Source organism: Orycteropus afer, unplaced genomic scaffold (genome assembly GCF_000298275.1).
Source record: "Orycteropus afer afer isolate SDZICR_OR568_19922 unplaced genomic scaffold, OryAfe1.0 scaffold00114, whole genome shotgun sequence".
NCBI classification, from domain to species: Eukaryota; Metazoa; Chordata; class Mammalia; order Tubulidentata; family Orycteropodidae; genus Orycteropus; species Orycteropus afer.
In genome coordinates this window covers 6,224,242-6,241,811 of record NW_006921701.1, presented here as the reverse complement: position 1 = coordinate 6,241,811, position 17,570 = coordinate 6,224,242, and the positions used below count along the sequence as shown (strand labels likewise).

Below are 17,570 nucleotides of genomic sequence, written 5' to 3'. Positions count from 1 at the left end.
TTATGCCAATTGAGCTTGATGTCCCCTGTGACTATGGTCCCAAGCCCACAGGTTCAACTACTTGGTCACTCTGGGTAGCTGGCTGTAACCAAGCAGTGACCACAACCTTGCCCCTTGTCAGCTCTACTATACACCTGGGAATTCTGATTATTCACATAAACTTATAGAACCATTGTCTGCCAACCCTATATATGATCTTCGATACACTCCCCATTTCATAGATATACCTAATCGTTTAGCCTGTCCACCTATCTATCCATCCGTGTACCCATGTTTGCCTTCACTGACAACTCAGTACTGTATATGCAAAAGGGTTCATGTTTGTTGTCTGTACCTCCCAGGTACCTCTCTGTCTTTCTCATCCTCAATGCTGCCATATTGGTCACTCACATTTGGTACATTGCCCTTAAAAGAAATGTTTTCAGTGTTCTGGTCTTGTACATGTTTTGCTAAATTTATCTCCAAATATTTCATGTTATTTCAGGCAGTCGTATGTGGTATTTATTTTTACATTTAAATTTCCAAATATTTGTAGCTAGTATTTAGAAATAGAATTGATTTTTATATAGTGACTCTGTATCCTATGACCTTGTCAAATGCACTTAAAATTCTAGTAGCTTTTTTTTTTTTTTAGACTCATTTGGATTTTCTACCTACACAATCATGTTATCTGTAGATTGTTGTTGTTGTTATGTGCAGTCCAGTCAGACCCGACTCACAGCAACCCCACCTTGGATTTTCGAGGAGGTGTCACTAGGAAAGTAGATTGCCTAACCTTCCTTTTGGGCAGTGGCTGGTGGGTTTGAACCACGAGCCTTCTGTTTAGCAGTCAAGTGCCCTAAGCACTTATCTGTGGATTAAGACCTTTTAATATGTCAGTTATCTTCATGCTTTTAATTTTGTGGCAAAGACAAAACACCTGATCTTTCTCTTTACTCATCTGTGAGATCTTAGATTTTCCTTGGTTTCCAAAAACTACTTTATGAAACTTTTAAAAACTGCTGCTTTATCAATTTCAAGTTTTTTAAAAAACTGTTATAAAAACATAGATAACACAAATTTGACAATTCAACATTTTTCAGGTGTACAGTCTAGTGTGACATTGATTACATTACTCATGTTGTGCAACCATCACCCATAATCTTTGCCAAATTTCCTATCACATAAAGAAAAGTTTTCCAAGGTATTTTAAAACTTAAAATAGGCATCTTAGAGTTAAAGTGTCAAAAGTTTCTCAGGCTCAGCACAATGAATTGTGATCTTTAGTTTTTCCATCTGTTCGTTACACCTGACCACCACTATCTCCATACGTTTATCCCCTGTGTATCCTCAGAAACTAATAGTGCCTGACACTCCAAAGTTGCTCCATTAATATTTATTAAATGAAGGAATGATATAGCTAGGACCTATTTGAAGTGGCCCAGTTATAGCCTAAAAACTTGGTAGGAATTGGGAGTCTCCTCAGCCCTCAACATTTTCACTCAAATTACATCATCTCAAATTGGCTTCATCCCCTGACTGGCCTTGCACTGTTCTGTCGGTCCTTAGATGGACATTTCTGCAACTCATTTTCTAATTGATTTTAAAAACTTGTTTCAACTATAATATAGTTGTGATCCGTGTAACAGTCACTGGGCTCATTAAAGTTTTTACATACTTTTCCCATTTGAAAGAAGCATTTGGCTCCGTTTTCTTCATTCTTCTGAGTACTTGAGTTGGGGAATATCTGATAATCATTTATATGTTCTTGATGCCAATAGCTCATTTTGACCTTAAACACAGTTCTAAATGGTTGGTGTCGATGAACTAGCAACACAAGGATCTCAGCTTTCACACTGCCAGAGGGTTGAGAGCAGGCATGGTGACAGAGGGTTCTTCCAGCACTAAGCTTCATTTCATCTGGCTCAAAGCCAGCTTTCTAAAATTAACTGTGGCTAAAGCTTCCCCCACCTGTTACAACTAAGGTGTTTTTAAAGGCCAGTAATGGGATTATCATACAAGGCCACCAGATGGATCTATTCTTTCATTAAAGAGAATTCTAGCTGTGAGATGGCCATTCTACTGTCACCGATAGGTCTGGTTTTCCCAGCTAGTGATTATAGATGAAGTCTTAGTAACATTACTATTTCAATACTCTAAACTTCCATTGGTTACTACAGGAAGTCAAATTTTTATCTCAAATTCTCTTGCCCAAATAGTTCTAAGAATCTCCAGGGGTCTTTATATGTGTCCAAGTGCCAGTCCTTGTTGAGGCTGATGGTGAGCTCCAGCTTCCTATCCATGGGTCAAACCCATTCGCAGAAATGCCTCCCTCTAGACTCCAGTAGGGAGCTCTGGTAGCATAGTGGCTAAGACACTTGCCTGCTAACCAGACGGCTGGCGGTTCAAACCCACCAGCCACTCCTCGGAAGGAAGGTTGGGCAATCCTACTTCCGTAGTGATACTGCCTCGGAAACCCAAGGAGGGGTCGCTATGAGTCGGGGCCGACTCGACAGCAAACAACAACAACAACAACAACAGACTCCAGTATTGCAGCTATTTTCATGGTAAAGATGGAAGTGAGTGTGATGTAACAAAGAGGATGCCAGCTTTTGGTGTTACTTTCTCTGAGGGGTTGTTGCTGGTGTTAGGTGTGGTCTGGTCGATTTCAGCTAATAGTGACCCCATGTGACAGAGCAGAACTGCACCATAGGGTTTTCTTGGCTGTAATCTTTACGGAAGCAGCAAACACTTAACTTATGCACCATCAGGGCTCCTTTCTCTTAGGAGCAGAAGTTCCCAAATCAAGGTTATTTCAGTCCTAAAGTATTACAGAAATCAGTTGAAAAGAGTAACTTTTATTACTTATTTTTAGTTTAAGATTGAGCAGTCTACTTCTGTAGTGATACTGCCTTGGAAACCCGAGGAGGGGTTGCTATGAGTTGGATCCGACTCAACAGCAGTGAGTTTGGGTTTTTTTTTTTTTTTTTTAGTTCTCTCAGGAATTATCAGGCCTATTGGAGGGAAGAGGCTAATTCATGACAAGAAAGTATACAAATTACTCATGTACAGAGGAATTTTCCTAATGCCACAATTTAATAACCATTATTTTTAATGATTTCCTAATATACATTGAAAGATGATGTTGCAATTTACATAACTGTTCTCCAATTATTGGCCATATAAGATTGTTTTTTGATTCTTATTATTTTATTCAATTGAGATTTTCCATATTTAAAATTATCTCCTTGGCATAGACTCCCAGTACAAGAGCATGTAGGTCAAAAATATGAATATTTGTATGCTTGAGACAGATTACCCAATTGCTAGAAAGCAAATTCATTCAGAAAGAATAACTACCCCATTACTAGAATATAGGTGTTGATGTCCTATAATACTTAGGAACATGAAAGATGGGACTAAAGATCAGAAAATTATTTCAGCAAGCAAAATAACATTAATGGAATGTCTATAAATTGGTTTATAGACAGTTTAAATCAAACTATGATATGTAAACCACATGGATCTCTTACTCCCAGACAATCACTTGTTAATTTTGGATGCTCAGGTTATTGCTAAAAACAGAACAGACCTCAAGGTTTCCTTTTTTCTGAGAAAGCAGTGTGTTGACCTCCATGTGCTGTGTGAGCTTCTGTCATGTGGTTACTTCCAGCATCCACCAGCTGAGGAACAAAGTTTCAGAGGAGCATGATGTTCTCAAGAAGAAAGAGATGGAGTCAGGGCCCAAGGCGTCTCATGGCTATGGAGGCCGGTTTGGGGTAGAACGAGACCGAATGGACAAGGTGCGTTGAAAGGGTTTAAAAAAAAAAAAAAAAGATACATTGAACAATTTCTTGGTTTTAAGGTTTAAAACTTATTAAAAAATACAGTATTTGGTCTAAAATAGAGCATCCATATATATATTTAGGGGAGCTCTGGTAGCGTAGTGCCTAAGGCACTTGACTGCTAACCAAAAGGCTGGAGGTTCAAATCCACCAGCCACTCCCTGAAAGGAAGGTTAGGCAATCTACTTCGATAGTGTTACCACCTCAGAAATCCAAAGAGGGGTCGCTATGAGTCAGGTCTGACTCCATGGCACATAACAACAACAACAACAACAGCAACATACATATTTAGAAGGACTGGCCTACTGCAGTCCCAGCTATGCTGTAACTCCTAGACTGGGAGAGAAGGAGCACAGTGGAGAAGGGGAAAGGAAACATGTTTTACACTTGTTTTTGGCTTTTAAATGTTCTTATATTATGTGTACTTTGCAACTTCTATTATTCTTTATTTTATTGTGTGATTGAATATATCATATATATATTGTACATATACACAAAAAGAGAAAAAAAAATTACTGCAATGGAGTTGGACCTGACTCAGCGACCCCTCCTTGGGTTTCCAAGGCAGTATCACTACAGAAGTAGATTGCCCAACCTTCCTTCCGAGGAGTGGCTGGTGGGTTTGAACCGCCAGCCTTCTGGTTAGCAGTCAAGTGCTTTAGGCACTACACCACCAGAACTCCCATTGTATATATAGGTTTGAAAAATATTGATGTGAACTTACCCATTAGATGACCTCCAAATGTGAATGTTGAATTTTCTTTATTCATTAAATATTTAAAAATTTAAATTCAACAAATAAAGTGAAACTGTCCAAGACAGACACAGAAATACTGCAAAACAAGTTCCCAGGAGCTCATATGGGGCAGAGCTTTATGTCAATCTTTGTGCTGAGCTGTTTAGGCCAGTATAGGATTGTAAATATAGGAGGAAAGAGGTTTCCAATTTCTTCTTAGTTGAGACTTTGCAAGATGGTATCATTACTTGGTTTGATTTATTACTTAATTCTCAGATTATGAAAGTGTCCCTATCTAAATATTAGAAGAGAAGTATGCATCAAAACCAAATAGAAAATAAAACGAATAGGTGGAGTAAAGAGTGGAAGTGATTGAGTTATCTGCTATCTTGGACAACTCCCCAAATTGTACCAACCTTCTTTGGTATGAAGAGTCAGTCACAGTTAAATATCAGGGCACAAGTGGCACTTCTGAACTGCAGTGGCTTCAGTAGGAGCAAAGATCCAGAAGGATCCAGAAGGCTGTTTTTGTGAAACATTAAATTCCAGTTATGGTGTCCAGTCAGCCCTAACTGATGTTTCCCCATACCTACTCTCATTTCTGTTTTGATGAACAGATTTCTTGTTTTAGCTCTTTTTTTCCCTCCTCTAGTTTAAATACAGCTTCATCTACCTAGTCTCTCTTCTGCCTCCCAGCCCATCTTCTTTGACTTTCCTAAATGATGAATTCCTAATTGTATTCAAGAAGTATCAGGGATGTGTTAGATTACAAAAAAAAAAAAAAAAGTCACTTTGCTTTCCCATCATACTCCTTGACATCAAACATCAGAGGCTACGAGTCTAACCCAGAATGAGATTTCTTGTATTCATACATTCCATCCCATCTCTATATCTTTCTATTTTTTCATGGATATTTTTATCCTGTCATTCACTCTGTTCTTGATTTTCTCAGAGTGCGGTGGGCCATGAATATGTTGCTGAGGTAGAGAAACATTCTTCTCAGACTGATGCTGCCAGAGGCTTTGGGGGCAAATATGGAGTTGAGAGAGACAGGGCAGACAAGGTAAGTGACCACTCTGCCTATGTCAAATCATGCTGGCCTTACCACCACTCACACTTGACTGTGTGCCCATTCTCTTATGAAAGGATAGGGCAGTGGATGCTAGTTAGTTCCCATGACTTCCCTCAGCAAGTTTCTTGGTGCCATGTTGGAGGCCACATACTCAGCTGAAAGACATTAATTTAAATAAAACAAAAACTCTCAAACTCTTTGAATAAGGAATCCGTTAAGTCATGAGTTGTTATTATATATGCTCAAGACTGAAAAGTTCTAAAGCTCCTCTTTTGACCTAATATTGTAACGTTACAAATATACATTTTAGAAAACCAGAGGTGCCAGTTTAAATATTATTACTAAGGCACAAATGATCACTAAAACAACTAATGAAAGTTATAATGTTTTTAGAAGGTAGTTACTTTACATGGTATTTGGCACTAATCTCTGAAATGCTGGTATTTTAAAGACTTCTTTCTACAAAAACAACTCATTTTAAAGACCAAATAAAAAGGACAGTATGATTAAAGGATGCACAAGAGAGTAAGAATCTCCCTGAGGTTCTCCGTTCCATACCTTACTAGATCAGTTCTTTGAACTAATTTTAATGGCACAAAATTGTGTCTCTTCCCTTGCAGTTACTCAGAAGATGTTTTTCACAACTATCTTGAGATTCCTTTTTACCAGCAGTTGCTAATTAGGTGGGCCTGAATCCTTAAAGCTAAGTGCTAGAAAGTTATTTATATGCATTGTAGGGGGGAAAAAAAGAAAAGAAAGGTTCAAAACATATTATATAGGCAGTCCCTTGTTACAAATGATGGACAACTCCTATTTGCACTTTAATATTATGTCAATTTGCCCTCACTTTGAAATGATTGCACCAACCCCTACTGGCAACAAATTCTTCATCACAATCCCTTTACTTGCTGTATGCACAGCTTTTAAAATCATTGAAAAGGCTTTACAGAAGCAGATCTTGCACTAAAAAACAAAACCAAACCTACTGCCATCAAGCTGATTCTGACTCGTCATGACCCTGTAGGACAGAGTAGAACCGCCCCATAGGGTTTCCAAGGCTGTAAATCTTTATGGAAGCAGACTGCCTCATTGCTCTCCTATGAATCGGCTGATGGAGTCAAACCACTGACCTTTTGGTTAGCAGCCAAATGCTCTAACCACTGTGCAACCAAAGCTCCTCTCTTGCATTAAAGGTAGATTAAATAAGAACCATATACCCTGTTCTTACTTACTTACAAATTCAACTTAAAAACACACTTAGGAACAGATCTCGTTCATAACCTGAGGACTGTCTGTAAAGAGAAAAGGAAAAGGACAGAAGGTAAGTTTTTAAGGAAGTAATGGTTAAGCACTCCACTGCTAAGACAAAGGTCTCTTACCAGCAGTTTTGTGGGAGAGAGGACTTGATGGTCTGCTTCCATGAAGATTACAGTCTAGAAACTATGAAACAGTTCTACTGTGTCCTATAGGATCACTGTGGTGGGAATGGACTGAACATCATACAACAGTGCTCTATAATCAGGATGGAATCTCCTGTTTCATCGTGGCCTCTCCTTCCTGATCTCTCATTAGCACATCTCCTGCCCTGTTGTTGTTGTTATGTGCCTTGGATTCGGACCCAACTCAGAGCGACCCTTTCTTGGGTTTCTGAGGCGGTATCACTACGGAAGTAGATTGTCCAACCTTCCTTCCGAGGAGTGGCTGCTGGGTTTGAACCTCCAGCCTTCTGGTTAGCAGACAAGTGCCTTAGGCACTATGCTACCAGTGCTCCCTGACTGACTCTAGGACTGGATATATTGGTACCTATTAGCTAAGGCACTTGACTGCTAACCAGAAGGCTGGCGGTTCAAACCCACCAGCCACTCCTCAGAAGGAAGGTTGGGCAATCCTACTTCCGTAGTGATACTGCCTCGGAAACCCAAGGAGGGGTCGCTATGAGTCAGGGCTGACTCGACGGCACATAACAACAACAACAACAACAACAACATTAGCACAGTGCCTGAGGCACTTGCCTGCTAACCAGAAGGCTGAAGGTTCAAGCCCACCAGCCACTCCTCGGAAAGAAGGTTGGGCAATCTACTTCCGTAGTGATACCGCCTTGGAAACCCAAGGAAGGGTTGCTATGAGTCGGGTCCGACTCTAAGGCACATAACAACAACAACATCACCCTGTAGCTCTGGGGCTGAGCTGGGAATAAGGGGAAGGCAGGGAGGGGAAGGAATATAGTTCCTGACTCTTTAACCAATTCTCTCCTTTTCTCTGTAGTCAGCAGTTGGCTTTGATTACAAAGGAGAAGTGGAGAAGCACACATCTCAAAAAGGCAAGGACCCCAGCCCTTTAGTCTCAGCAACTCGACTGACCTGCTATTCTGCTCAGACTTCATTGTTCAAGAGCTGTTACCAGCTCCCTTTAGTTCCATGACCCAGCTCTCCATTATCTTGGTTTTTAATCCAAGCATATACTTGCTTTTTTCCATTGATCAAGCTTTCATTGGTCTCTCATTTTCTTCTAATAGATTAAAAACAATGCATCCTACTCCTCTATTTTTAGGGGTTATCCCCAAGTTTTAACATGCATCTTTGACTTAAATTTAAAATCACATTCTTCTTCCTGAGCAATAAAGGAAACAATATTTTCACTGCACCAACCATATTAGAACCACTATTTTGGTTATATCTTGTTTTTTAAGCCCCACAAAAATCAATCATTATTATGACTCAGTGAATGCTTATTTAAATTAACCAAGATATTTACCAATTTCCTAGTTTATCATTGTTTAATGTATCTCATTGATTACTTCTAGGATTAATTTCCTCCTTGACAAAGTATATCCTTTGATAACTTTTTTTTTTTTCAGTAAGAAAAATGTGTCCCACTCTTTTTATTGTTATTGTTGTTCTTTGAGTACAGATTTCTAAAGCAAACTTGTTTTACATTCAGTAGTTCATGCACCTCTGATTTCATGGCCCTGATTCCCCATCCCCAGACATAAAGAGCTCTCCTCCCATCTCTTCCCTGTGACTATCCCTCCCTGTGCCCTCCTTATCTATGCATTCCTGTCGGTCCAGCTTTCCTTTCCCTCTAGGTGAGTGCTACCCCCCGGTGCCTCATGGCTGACTGATCTAAGGGGTGCATCTCCCTAGAGTAAGTGGATGAATCGACCTGGGGTAGGTGCTCTGCATGTAGGTCTTTCTACTATTGGGCTGAGAGCCAATCCATGTAAGTGAGTCCATTTCTAGGCCCGAAGGGTAACCAGAGCCATAGTCTCAGGGATTTCACCAGTCTCTTCCCAACCAGTAATTCTGGTCATTTTTGTGTTCTTGAGTTTTGTTCCACAATTTTCCTCCCACTCTATTTAGGATCTCCAGATTTGATCCCTTTCCCAACGGTTGCCATTGGTAGCTGGTATTTTGCTCCCCCTCCCCTACAATTGTTATTTTCCTTCCATCACTTTGAAGATATCATTTCATTGACTCTGAAATCTCCTTGTGTCAGGCTAATCATCATTCCTTTGCAGATTAATGTATTCTTTTCTCTCACTTTTAAGATTTTCTTCTCGTCTCTGATCTTCTACAATTTCATCAGGATGTGTCTAGGTGCTATATCTGTTTTTATTATCCTATGTGACATCTAGGAGCTCTGGTAGTGTAGTGCCTAAGGCACTTGACTGATAACCAGAAGACTGGAGGTTCAAACCCACCAGCCACTCCTCGGAAGGAAGGTTGGGCAATCTACTTCCATAGTGATACTGCCTCAGAAACCCAAGGAGGGGTCACTATGAGTCGGTCCGACTCAACAGTACATAATAGCAACAACAACAGCATGTGACATCTATTGTTTCTCTTCAACCTGAGACAAGACCTTTTTAAATTAGGGGATGTTCTTATGAATTTTCTCATCGGAGAGTGATTCTCCATTCTTCTCTTTTATTCCTTCTTCTGGAACTTCTATTAAACCAAAAACCAAACGCACTGCTGTCAAGTTGGATCTGACTCATAGCAACCTCTCCTTGGGTTTCTGAGGCGATATCACTATGGAAGTAGATTGCCCAACCTTCCTTCCGAGGAGTGGCTGGTGGGTTTCAACCACCAGCCTTCTGGTTAGCAGTCAAGTGCCTATTAGATGTGTATTATTAGACCTTTCCATTTTCACCTCCATGCCTCTAATTTCTCTTCTCTCCTTCCATCTCTTTATCTGACTGTGCTGTATTCTTGGTAATTCCCTCAGATCAATCTTAAATTGATTCATTCTTCCTTCAGCTGTTTTTAATCATTATTTAAGCTGTTCTTTAGATTTTTAACTTTCATCCAGATATTTTCATTTCCATGAGTTTCTTTTAGTTATTTTGCAGATCTGCTGATTCTTTTTGTCTTATACTTTATTTTTTTGAACTCCTTCTTTAAGTTCTTTAATTATCTTAAGCATAACATATTTATTTTATAGTTTCTTTCATATTATTAAGGAGTTCTGGTGGCACAGTGCCTAAGGCATTTGACTGCTAACCAGAAGTTTGGAGGTTCAAACCCACTAGCCACTCTACTTCCATGAAGATTTACCACCTTGGAAACCCAATGAGGGTTGCTATGAGTCCAAATCAACTTGATGGCAGTGGGTCTGTTTTTATTGTTTTTCACGTTATTATATTATTTTTCATATTATTATATTATTAGCAGTTCTTGCATGTGCCATGTTTTATTAATCTGCTTTCCCTTATGATAATTTATTTCCTTGATAATTTATTTTTGGCTGATTTCTAGACGTTTTAATAGTAATGAACCATTTTTTAAAATGTATTTTTTAAAATTATTACTATGAATTCAATTTCTTAAATATAGGGCTATTTAGTCTTTCAGTTTTTTTCTTAAATCAGTTGTATGTTGTACTATCAAGAAATTAGAAAAATCAGTAACAATAAATTGATTGTTTTTGGTACAAACCTCCTCAGCATTGGGAGAGCTAACTCTGTTCAATCTAGCTACTGCTTCTGGAGGAACCAGGACAGAAATCTTAAGACAACTGTGCAGAGAATGAACCACTAGCAGCACCAGCATAGACCCATAGTTATTAAAGTTCAGTAAGACCACATCTTCATCTTTGTTACTATTGTTGTTGTTGTTGTTAGGTGCTGTTGAATCAGCTCTGACTGATAGAAATCCTATGTACAACAGGTGTGATATTGTTAATTTGCCCGGTCCTGTGGCAGCCTTACAATCCTTGCCACACCTGAGCCCATCATTGCAGCCACTGCATCAGTCCGTCTGGTTGAGGGCCTTACCATTTTTTTCACTGACCCACCAGATTACTAAGCATGGTATCTTTCTCCAGGGAATTGTCCCTTCTGACAACATGACCAAAGTAGGTGAGACAAAGTCTCACCATTTTCACTTCCAAGGAGCATTCTGGCTATACTTCTTCCAGGATGGATTTGTTAGTTCTAAATGAATAATTGTTACTGATTTCTAGAGGTTTTAATATAATTTATAGAAGTTTTAACAGTTGTTAGTATTCAATTAGAATTTTATCTATGTTGTCAAATTTATTGGTATAAACTCATTCATAGTATCTCTTATTTTCTTTTTAACACCTGTATGATCTGTAGTGATGCACTCATGTTAATTTCCGATATTGTTCATTTGTGCTTTTTCTTTTCTTTAATTGATCTTTCTTGCTAGGGATTTACCAATTTTTCATTCTTTTCGAAGAACTAACATTTGACTTTGTTAATTTTCTTTATTGTTTACTGCTTTAAAAATGTTATTTTCCCTTCTGTGCAATGTGGGTTTAGTTTTCTAGCTTCTTAAAACAGAAACGTAGATAACTGATTTCAAGTCTTTCTTTTCTAATGTGGGCACTTTAAACCTATTTTTGCTGTACTTCAAAAATATGTTTTATTTTTATTTTCATTCAGTTCAAAATATTTTCTAATTTCTTCTTTGATCCATGGGTAATTTAGAAGTGTGTTATTTTCCAGGTACTGGGGGGGAGGGCAGTCCTAGATTTTTTTAAAAAAATATTTTTATTGATTTTCTGTTTTAATTCTGTGATCAGAGAATATGATCTTTAATATATCAATGTTTTGAAATATATTATGACTTACTGTACAGACTATCATATGGTCTATCTTGGTGAATGTTTTATGTGCATTTAAAGAATGTATGTTCTGCAATTTTGGGTAGCATGTTCTGTAAATACCAGTTAGTTCTTGTTGGTTGATAATGTTGTTTACATCTTATATATTTTTACTTATCTTTTTTTGGTATATCTGTATGTTCTATTGATTAATGGGAAAGGATATGTTAAAATATTTCTTCTTCTGGACATTCTCTTTTTAGTTTTGTCAGTTTTTGCTTAGTGAATTTTGATTCATGACTAAAAAGAGAAGTTCTGGAAGAATTAAATGCTGAGCAGACTACAAACTCCCTCACCATTTCACTGGACTAGTGAGTGGAATTTTTCTAGAACACTTTATAGGCAGAGCCTCATTTCTTGTTCTTGATCCCCTGTTCCTGTATTAGAAATCCAGACCCTAGATCCTAACTCCTAGGCAAGGAAAACCCTTGTGTTTCTGTGGTGTCAGCTCATAATTACTAGCACATGTTCTGCTTTGATTGATTCATCTCTTTGTTTCTGGATCCAGGAATATTTCTTCCTTTTGAGCTTCACTATTTGGAAAAAAAAAAAAAAAGATTGTTATATTTTAGGTCATAATCCTATGGTTTTTTGTAGGAGTAAGGATAGACACCCATTTCAGATTTATCTGCCTTTTTGCCAGAAGTCTCTCCCCACATTCTCTAGTTACAGCTTCCTTGAAGAAGGAGGGAAAAAATTGGAACTGTTTTCTCATCTTGGGATGAAAGTGGGAGAGGAGAGAAAGAGAGGAAAGGAGTGAGCAGTGTTGAATGAAAGCTTACAAAAGAAGGTTTAGGGCACTGTTTCTCTTAAATTCACCTATACTCAAGCCCTGGTCTCTTCCCCAGATCCCATCCATCCTACACCCTTCCTCCTGACTTCTCTCCTTCCAGCTTTCCTAGGGGCTGAGGGTGGGCTCTCATGATTCCTACTTCAACCATAGATTACTCCCGTGGCTTCGGTGGCCGTTATGGTGTGGAGAAGGATAAACGAGACAAGGCAGCCCTAGGGTATGACTACAAGGGAGAGACCGAGAAACACGAGTCTCAGAGAGGTGAGTTGGGCTTGGGAGGAGGAAGGGCACAGAGTACTCTAGGGGCCTGTAGAAATCAGAAAGGTAGATGTGCAGTGGAAAAGGTGGGTGAAGAGAAAGTGTGTATGAGTGGAGAACACCAAAAGAGGTGAAGAGGGAAATAGCAAGATTAGGACTAAGGCAGAGGAGGGAGGCCAGACAGGAGGGGTAATTGAAGAAACAGTCTGGGTGGAGGCAGCAAGGTGGTTAGGCTATAAGTCTTAGAGGTCCCTTTATTCACAGATGACAGAGAGGTCTACTTCTTCCCTGGGACACATAGAAATGGCTGGAAGGGTTGGGGTGGTGAGCTCTCCTTACAATATTTTTTCGTATTTCTTCCTTTACATTGTCCCCTTCTCTGTCATATCTTTCTTTATGTTTCCTTCTTGGCATCTCTTTCTTTCCATCACTCTTTCCTATTGTTTTTTTCCTCCCCATCCTTTTCCTTCTCATCCCTTCCATGCCTCTCTCTATCCTGATTCTCACAGTTCCTCATATATCTGCTAATTTTCCACATTCCTGCATTCTAGTCTTTCCTTCCACTGTTTCTTTTCCCCACCCACTCCTGTTACTGACTCTCAGAACTTCCTGTTCTTCAGATTATGCCAAGGGCTTTGGTGGCCAGTATGGGATCCAGAAGGACCGAGTAGATAAGGTAAAGTGCCAGAACATCAATGTGTTCAGAATTCCCCAAACTGTACCTGAAGTGGATAGAGAAGTGTAAGAAACAAATCTGGGAAAGAAGGAACAGTGGTTCTAGATCCCCAAAGCCTGTCCCCCTGGTGCCCTGCACTCCCTCTTGACTGACCTTTGCACCTAATGAGCATGACTTCAGAGGCCTTGGCTCTAACTGAGGAGAATGAAGGAGGCAAGAGAGAGACAAACAAAGCCCAGAGAAAGGTGATGTTAGACTTGAATATTCATGGATTGCTGAACCCAGTCTTTAGTCTCTTCCCACTAATGTTTCTGTCCTCCCCTACACCAGTTCCTCCTCAAGCACTGCTGCATTCTAGGCAATTGAGCTTGAAGATATGTGATTTGAGGTATGCTGAGCTTGCAAAAAGGAGTACTGGCCTACCAGTTTAGAGCTTTTTTAATCCCTCTCTTGGCCACAAAAGAATAATGTTAGAATATGCTGTCCAATTATTAAGAATAGCATGATTAGGAAAATACCTCCTACTCTGGCCTCAGCCTCCAGTGCTGCCTGCTGGGTCACTACCTTCTCCCCACATGCCTCCACCCCACACACTGTTCTCCTACCTGCAGAGTGCTGTTGGCTTCAATGAAATGCAAGCTCCAACCACAGCTTATAAGAAGACGACACCCATAGAGGCTGGTGAGTCTTAAAGTTCCCCTCTTCCTATGCTACTCAACCTGTTCTCTCCTCTCACTCTTTGTCTTCTCCAGACTATCTCCTCCAGGCCCTTCACTATCTAGGTTGAGGTATGATTGACCCCTACCTTCATATCCCAGATTCTCTCTCCTGCAAAAATCAGGTTCAGAAGACAAAGAGATCAAGTGTCCTAAGGAAAAGAGCTGGGGGCAAGGAACAAAAAGTTATTGTTAGCTGCCTTTGAGTCAGCTCCCAGTTTTATGGCAACTCTATGTGTTAAAGAGTACAACTACTCCCTAGAGTTTTCTTAGCTATAACCTTTATGTAAGCAGATTGCCAGGTCTTTCTTCTGCAGAGTTGCTGGGTGAGTTCACACTGCCAGTCTTTAGGTTAGCAACCATTTGCAAACCACTGTGTCACCCAGGCTTCCAGAGAATACAGAGAGGGAGTGAAATTGCTTGATAAGTATAGAGAGGGATGGGAGCTTGGTATTGAGGGTAGAGGGTGGGGTGTGGCCAGAGAACATATAGAATTAAGGAATGTGATAGGAAGGAGTTCTGGTTAGGGAAGCGAGGCTTAAATTTAGAAAGCACAAGAATGTTGGAGGTAGCGTGTCTTGGCTAGTTAGAAATCTAGGTTTCAGGGTGATACCATCTTCCTATAATCTCCTTCTTCCTGCATCAATATTTCTGTACCTACTCCATTCCCAGCAGTCCTCTTCCCATCTTCTCTCCTCCTGGATATTTCACTGATTCTTGTTTCTCCTTCAAACCTCTCACTCCCCTCACCTTCACTCTGAGACAACCCAAGTTCTTCTTGCCTGTGTCTGTAGCTTCTAGTGGCGCCCGTGGACTGAAGGCAAAATTTGAGTCCATGGCTGAGGAGAAGAGGAAGCTGGAAGAAGAAGAAAAGGCAAAGCAGATGGCCAGGAAACAACAGGAGCGAAAGCCTGTGGTAAAGATGAGCCATGAGGCTCAGCCACCAGAGGTGATTGTGGAAGAGCCAGTGGTGCCAGCTCCATTGCCCAAGAAAATCTCCTCAGCAGTGAGTGCCTGGCTCCCCAGAATCTACATCCATGATCCCTTGTCAAGACAGAAGCCTAGTGGGTCTGAGTCAATGGCAGAAAAAAGGCAAAGGCCTCCCCTATGTTAGGCCGAGTCTGTAACTGCTGTCCATGTCTTCTTATGGGATATTTCAGTCTGACTGAATCAGACTGAAATTGGGGCTCCTATACCAGAACATTAGGAACAAACAAAAAAATCCCAAGATATTCATAATGCATCAGGAGACTGGTCACCAACCAGTGCAGCCATTCATTGCTACAGGAACGGAAGGAGTCACCAGTTCAGGTTGAAGCTCTTCTTGAGGGATGAGGTGAATATGGATGGACAGAGAAGGGGAGGAAGTGTTCTAGGTAAGAAAAGACGGTAAGAGAGAAGGTGGAGGCTTGCTTACTGGAGAGATGGCTTCATTCTCCACAGGCCTGGCCTCCAGCAGGGACTTGTTCGTCTTCAAAGCCTGAGCCTGTGAGCACCGGCAGGGACCTCCCAGTGCCCTCCCTGCCCTCGAGGCAGAATCCCCTAGAGGTAAGCATAGTGCTGAAGGATCTCTGCCCTCAGTCTGTCTCCTCATGTCTTAGGCTAAATATAGTGATCAACCAGCCTGGTTTGCCTGGGTCTGTCCTGGTCTTGGCATGTAAAAGCAGTGTCCTGGGAAACTTCTCTCTCCAGAAAACTGGGATGTTGGTGGTACTCCTCACACCTAGGAGTAGTCCTAGCCATGCTACTCCTTACAATGTTCACTTGCTTGAATCTTTTCCTGATCTTCCAAGAAATCTGACTTGCTTTCCACTTCCCTCCCCTCATACCTTTTACAATCCTCTTGGTGGATATATTGAGTTGGTGGGTGTGGGAAGAGGTTTTAGAATGAAGCTGGGCTCTCCCCAAGGGACTGTTAGATGGAGGCAAGTGTGGAGGGTAGAAGTGGTAGGGTGGTGAAGGGGGAGATCTTAGCAGTCTTCCACTGGGAAGTTTTGGAGAGGCAGGTCTTGGTGGTGTTAAGTCACTCTGCTCTATGTTGTCTCTTCTCAGGACAATGAGGAACCTCCAGCTCTGCCCCCCAGGACTCTGGAAGGTCTCCAGCTGAAAGAAGAACCGATCTATGAAGCAGAACCTATGCCCGAACCTGAGACTGAGAATGACTATGAGGATGTTGAGAACATGGACAGGCATGAGCAGGATGAGGCAGACGGGGACTATGAGGACACAGAGAGCATGGACAGGCATAAGCAGGATGATGATGCAGAGGGAGACTACGAGGATGTAATTGAGCCTGAGAATCCTCCTTTTTCCTCTGCTCTTGCTGGTGAGTTGTGGGGAAAGAAGCAGTTTCTGAATTTGGTCAGCTCTGGGGGAGGAAAGTAAGGAGAGGAATTCTCTTATTGTTCAGCAGGATTTATCTGTTTGACTTCTTCATTTTGGTGAGACCATGTTTAAATTTCTCATTATACAGGATCACCAGGCCACCTGGCTGGGGTTTCCAGGATCTCAGCTGTAGCCCTGTATGATTACCAAGGAGGTAGGTTGGGAGTTGCCTGAGGGGTCTGATGCCTGAAGGCCCCTGATATAAGAGTCAAGGATATGAATCCTGGGGGTCAAGGAAGGTCCCAGGCTTGATGTCAAGGAGACAACTAGGCTTATTCCCTTCCCTGAGGTTTAGAGTAGACACGAGAATGGAGGGATTCTTGCTTGACCACCCTAATATTCCCTCAACTTCCTCCACAGAGGGAAGTGATGAGATTTCTTTTGATCCAGATGACATCATCACTGACATTGAGATGGTGGATGAGGGCTGGTGGCGGGGACATTGCCATGGCCACTTCGGACTCTTCCCTGCGAATTATGTCAAGCTCCTGTAGTGACTGACTCCCACCAATTTTTGCACTGTGACTTCTCCATGTCCAAAGTGGCTCTGCCTCCACCCCCTCCTCATTCCTGCTTCAAGTATCTAACAGAATGTTACAAGTTGCCTGAGATTCTGGGCAGATTTCCTCCTCCAGTTCCAGTAAATTGGACTTTGCTTGGGGCAGAGTTTGCATAATAAAGAATGACTCCTTCCCCTCAATGTCCTCTCTACCCTGATAAGCTTCAGGCCATAGAGTGGACTAATCTGCTCTGGACACTTATCTTGTGGTCTTGCCTACCCCCCCACTCCATGAATGTTCCCTTTAAGCACCTCAAGCTATGTTCTTCTTTCTGGAATTTCTGGTTTGCTTACCTAGGAAAGTACCTCAACTCCCTTCTTTGCCAAGTCATGCTGTTTGCCCACTTCTCCTGCAAAGATCTCTCTGAATCTTCTTTCTCCCAGTCCTAAACTTGGAAATAAAATGGGACTATGGTTTACCC

The 17,570-nt window shown here is 41.1% G+C and overlaps 1 protein-coding gene across 1 annotated transcript in view; it reads left to right on the top strand.

The window, feature by feature from the left end:
- Positions 1–17,083, top strand: part of HCLS1 (hematopoietic cell-specific Lyn substrate 1) — a 26,949-nt gene extending 9,866 nt beyond the window's left edge. The window contains exons 3-13 of the mRNA XM_007943890.1: positions 3,653–3,782; positions 5,513–5,623; positions 7,898–7,952; positions 12,705–12,815; positions 13,433–13,488; positions 14,100–14,169; positions 14,999–15,210; positions 15,648–15,752; positions 16,257–16,530; positions 16,678–16,743; positions 16,950–17,083. Of these exons, the coding sequence (XP_007942081.1) occupies positions 3,653–3,782; positions 5,513–5,623; positions 7,898–7,952; positions 12,705–12,815; positions 13,433–13,488; positions 14,100–14,169; positions 14,999–15,210; positions 15,648–15,752; positions 16,257–16,530; positions 16,678–16,743; positions 16,950–17,083 (1,324 nt within the window). The remainder of the gene's footprint in view (positions 1–3,652; positions 3,783–5,512; positions 5,624–7,897; positions 7,953–12,704; positions 12,816–13,432; positions 13,489–14,099; positions 14,170–14,998; positions 15,211–15,647; positions 15,753–16,256; positions 16,531–16,677; positions 16,744–16,949) is intronic.
- Positions 17,084–17,570: the final 487 nt, after the last annotated feature.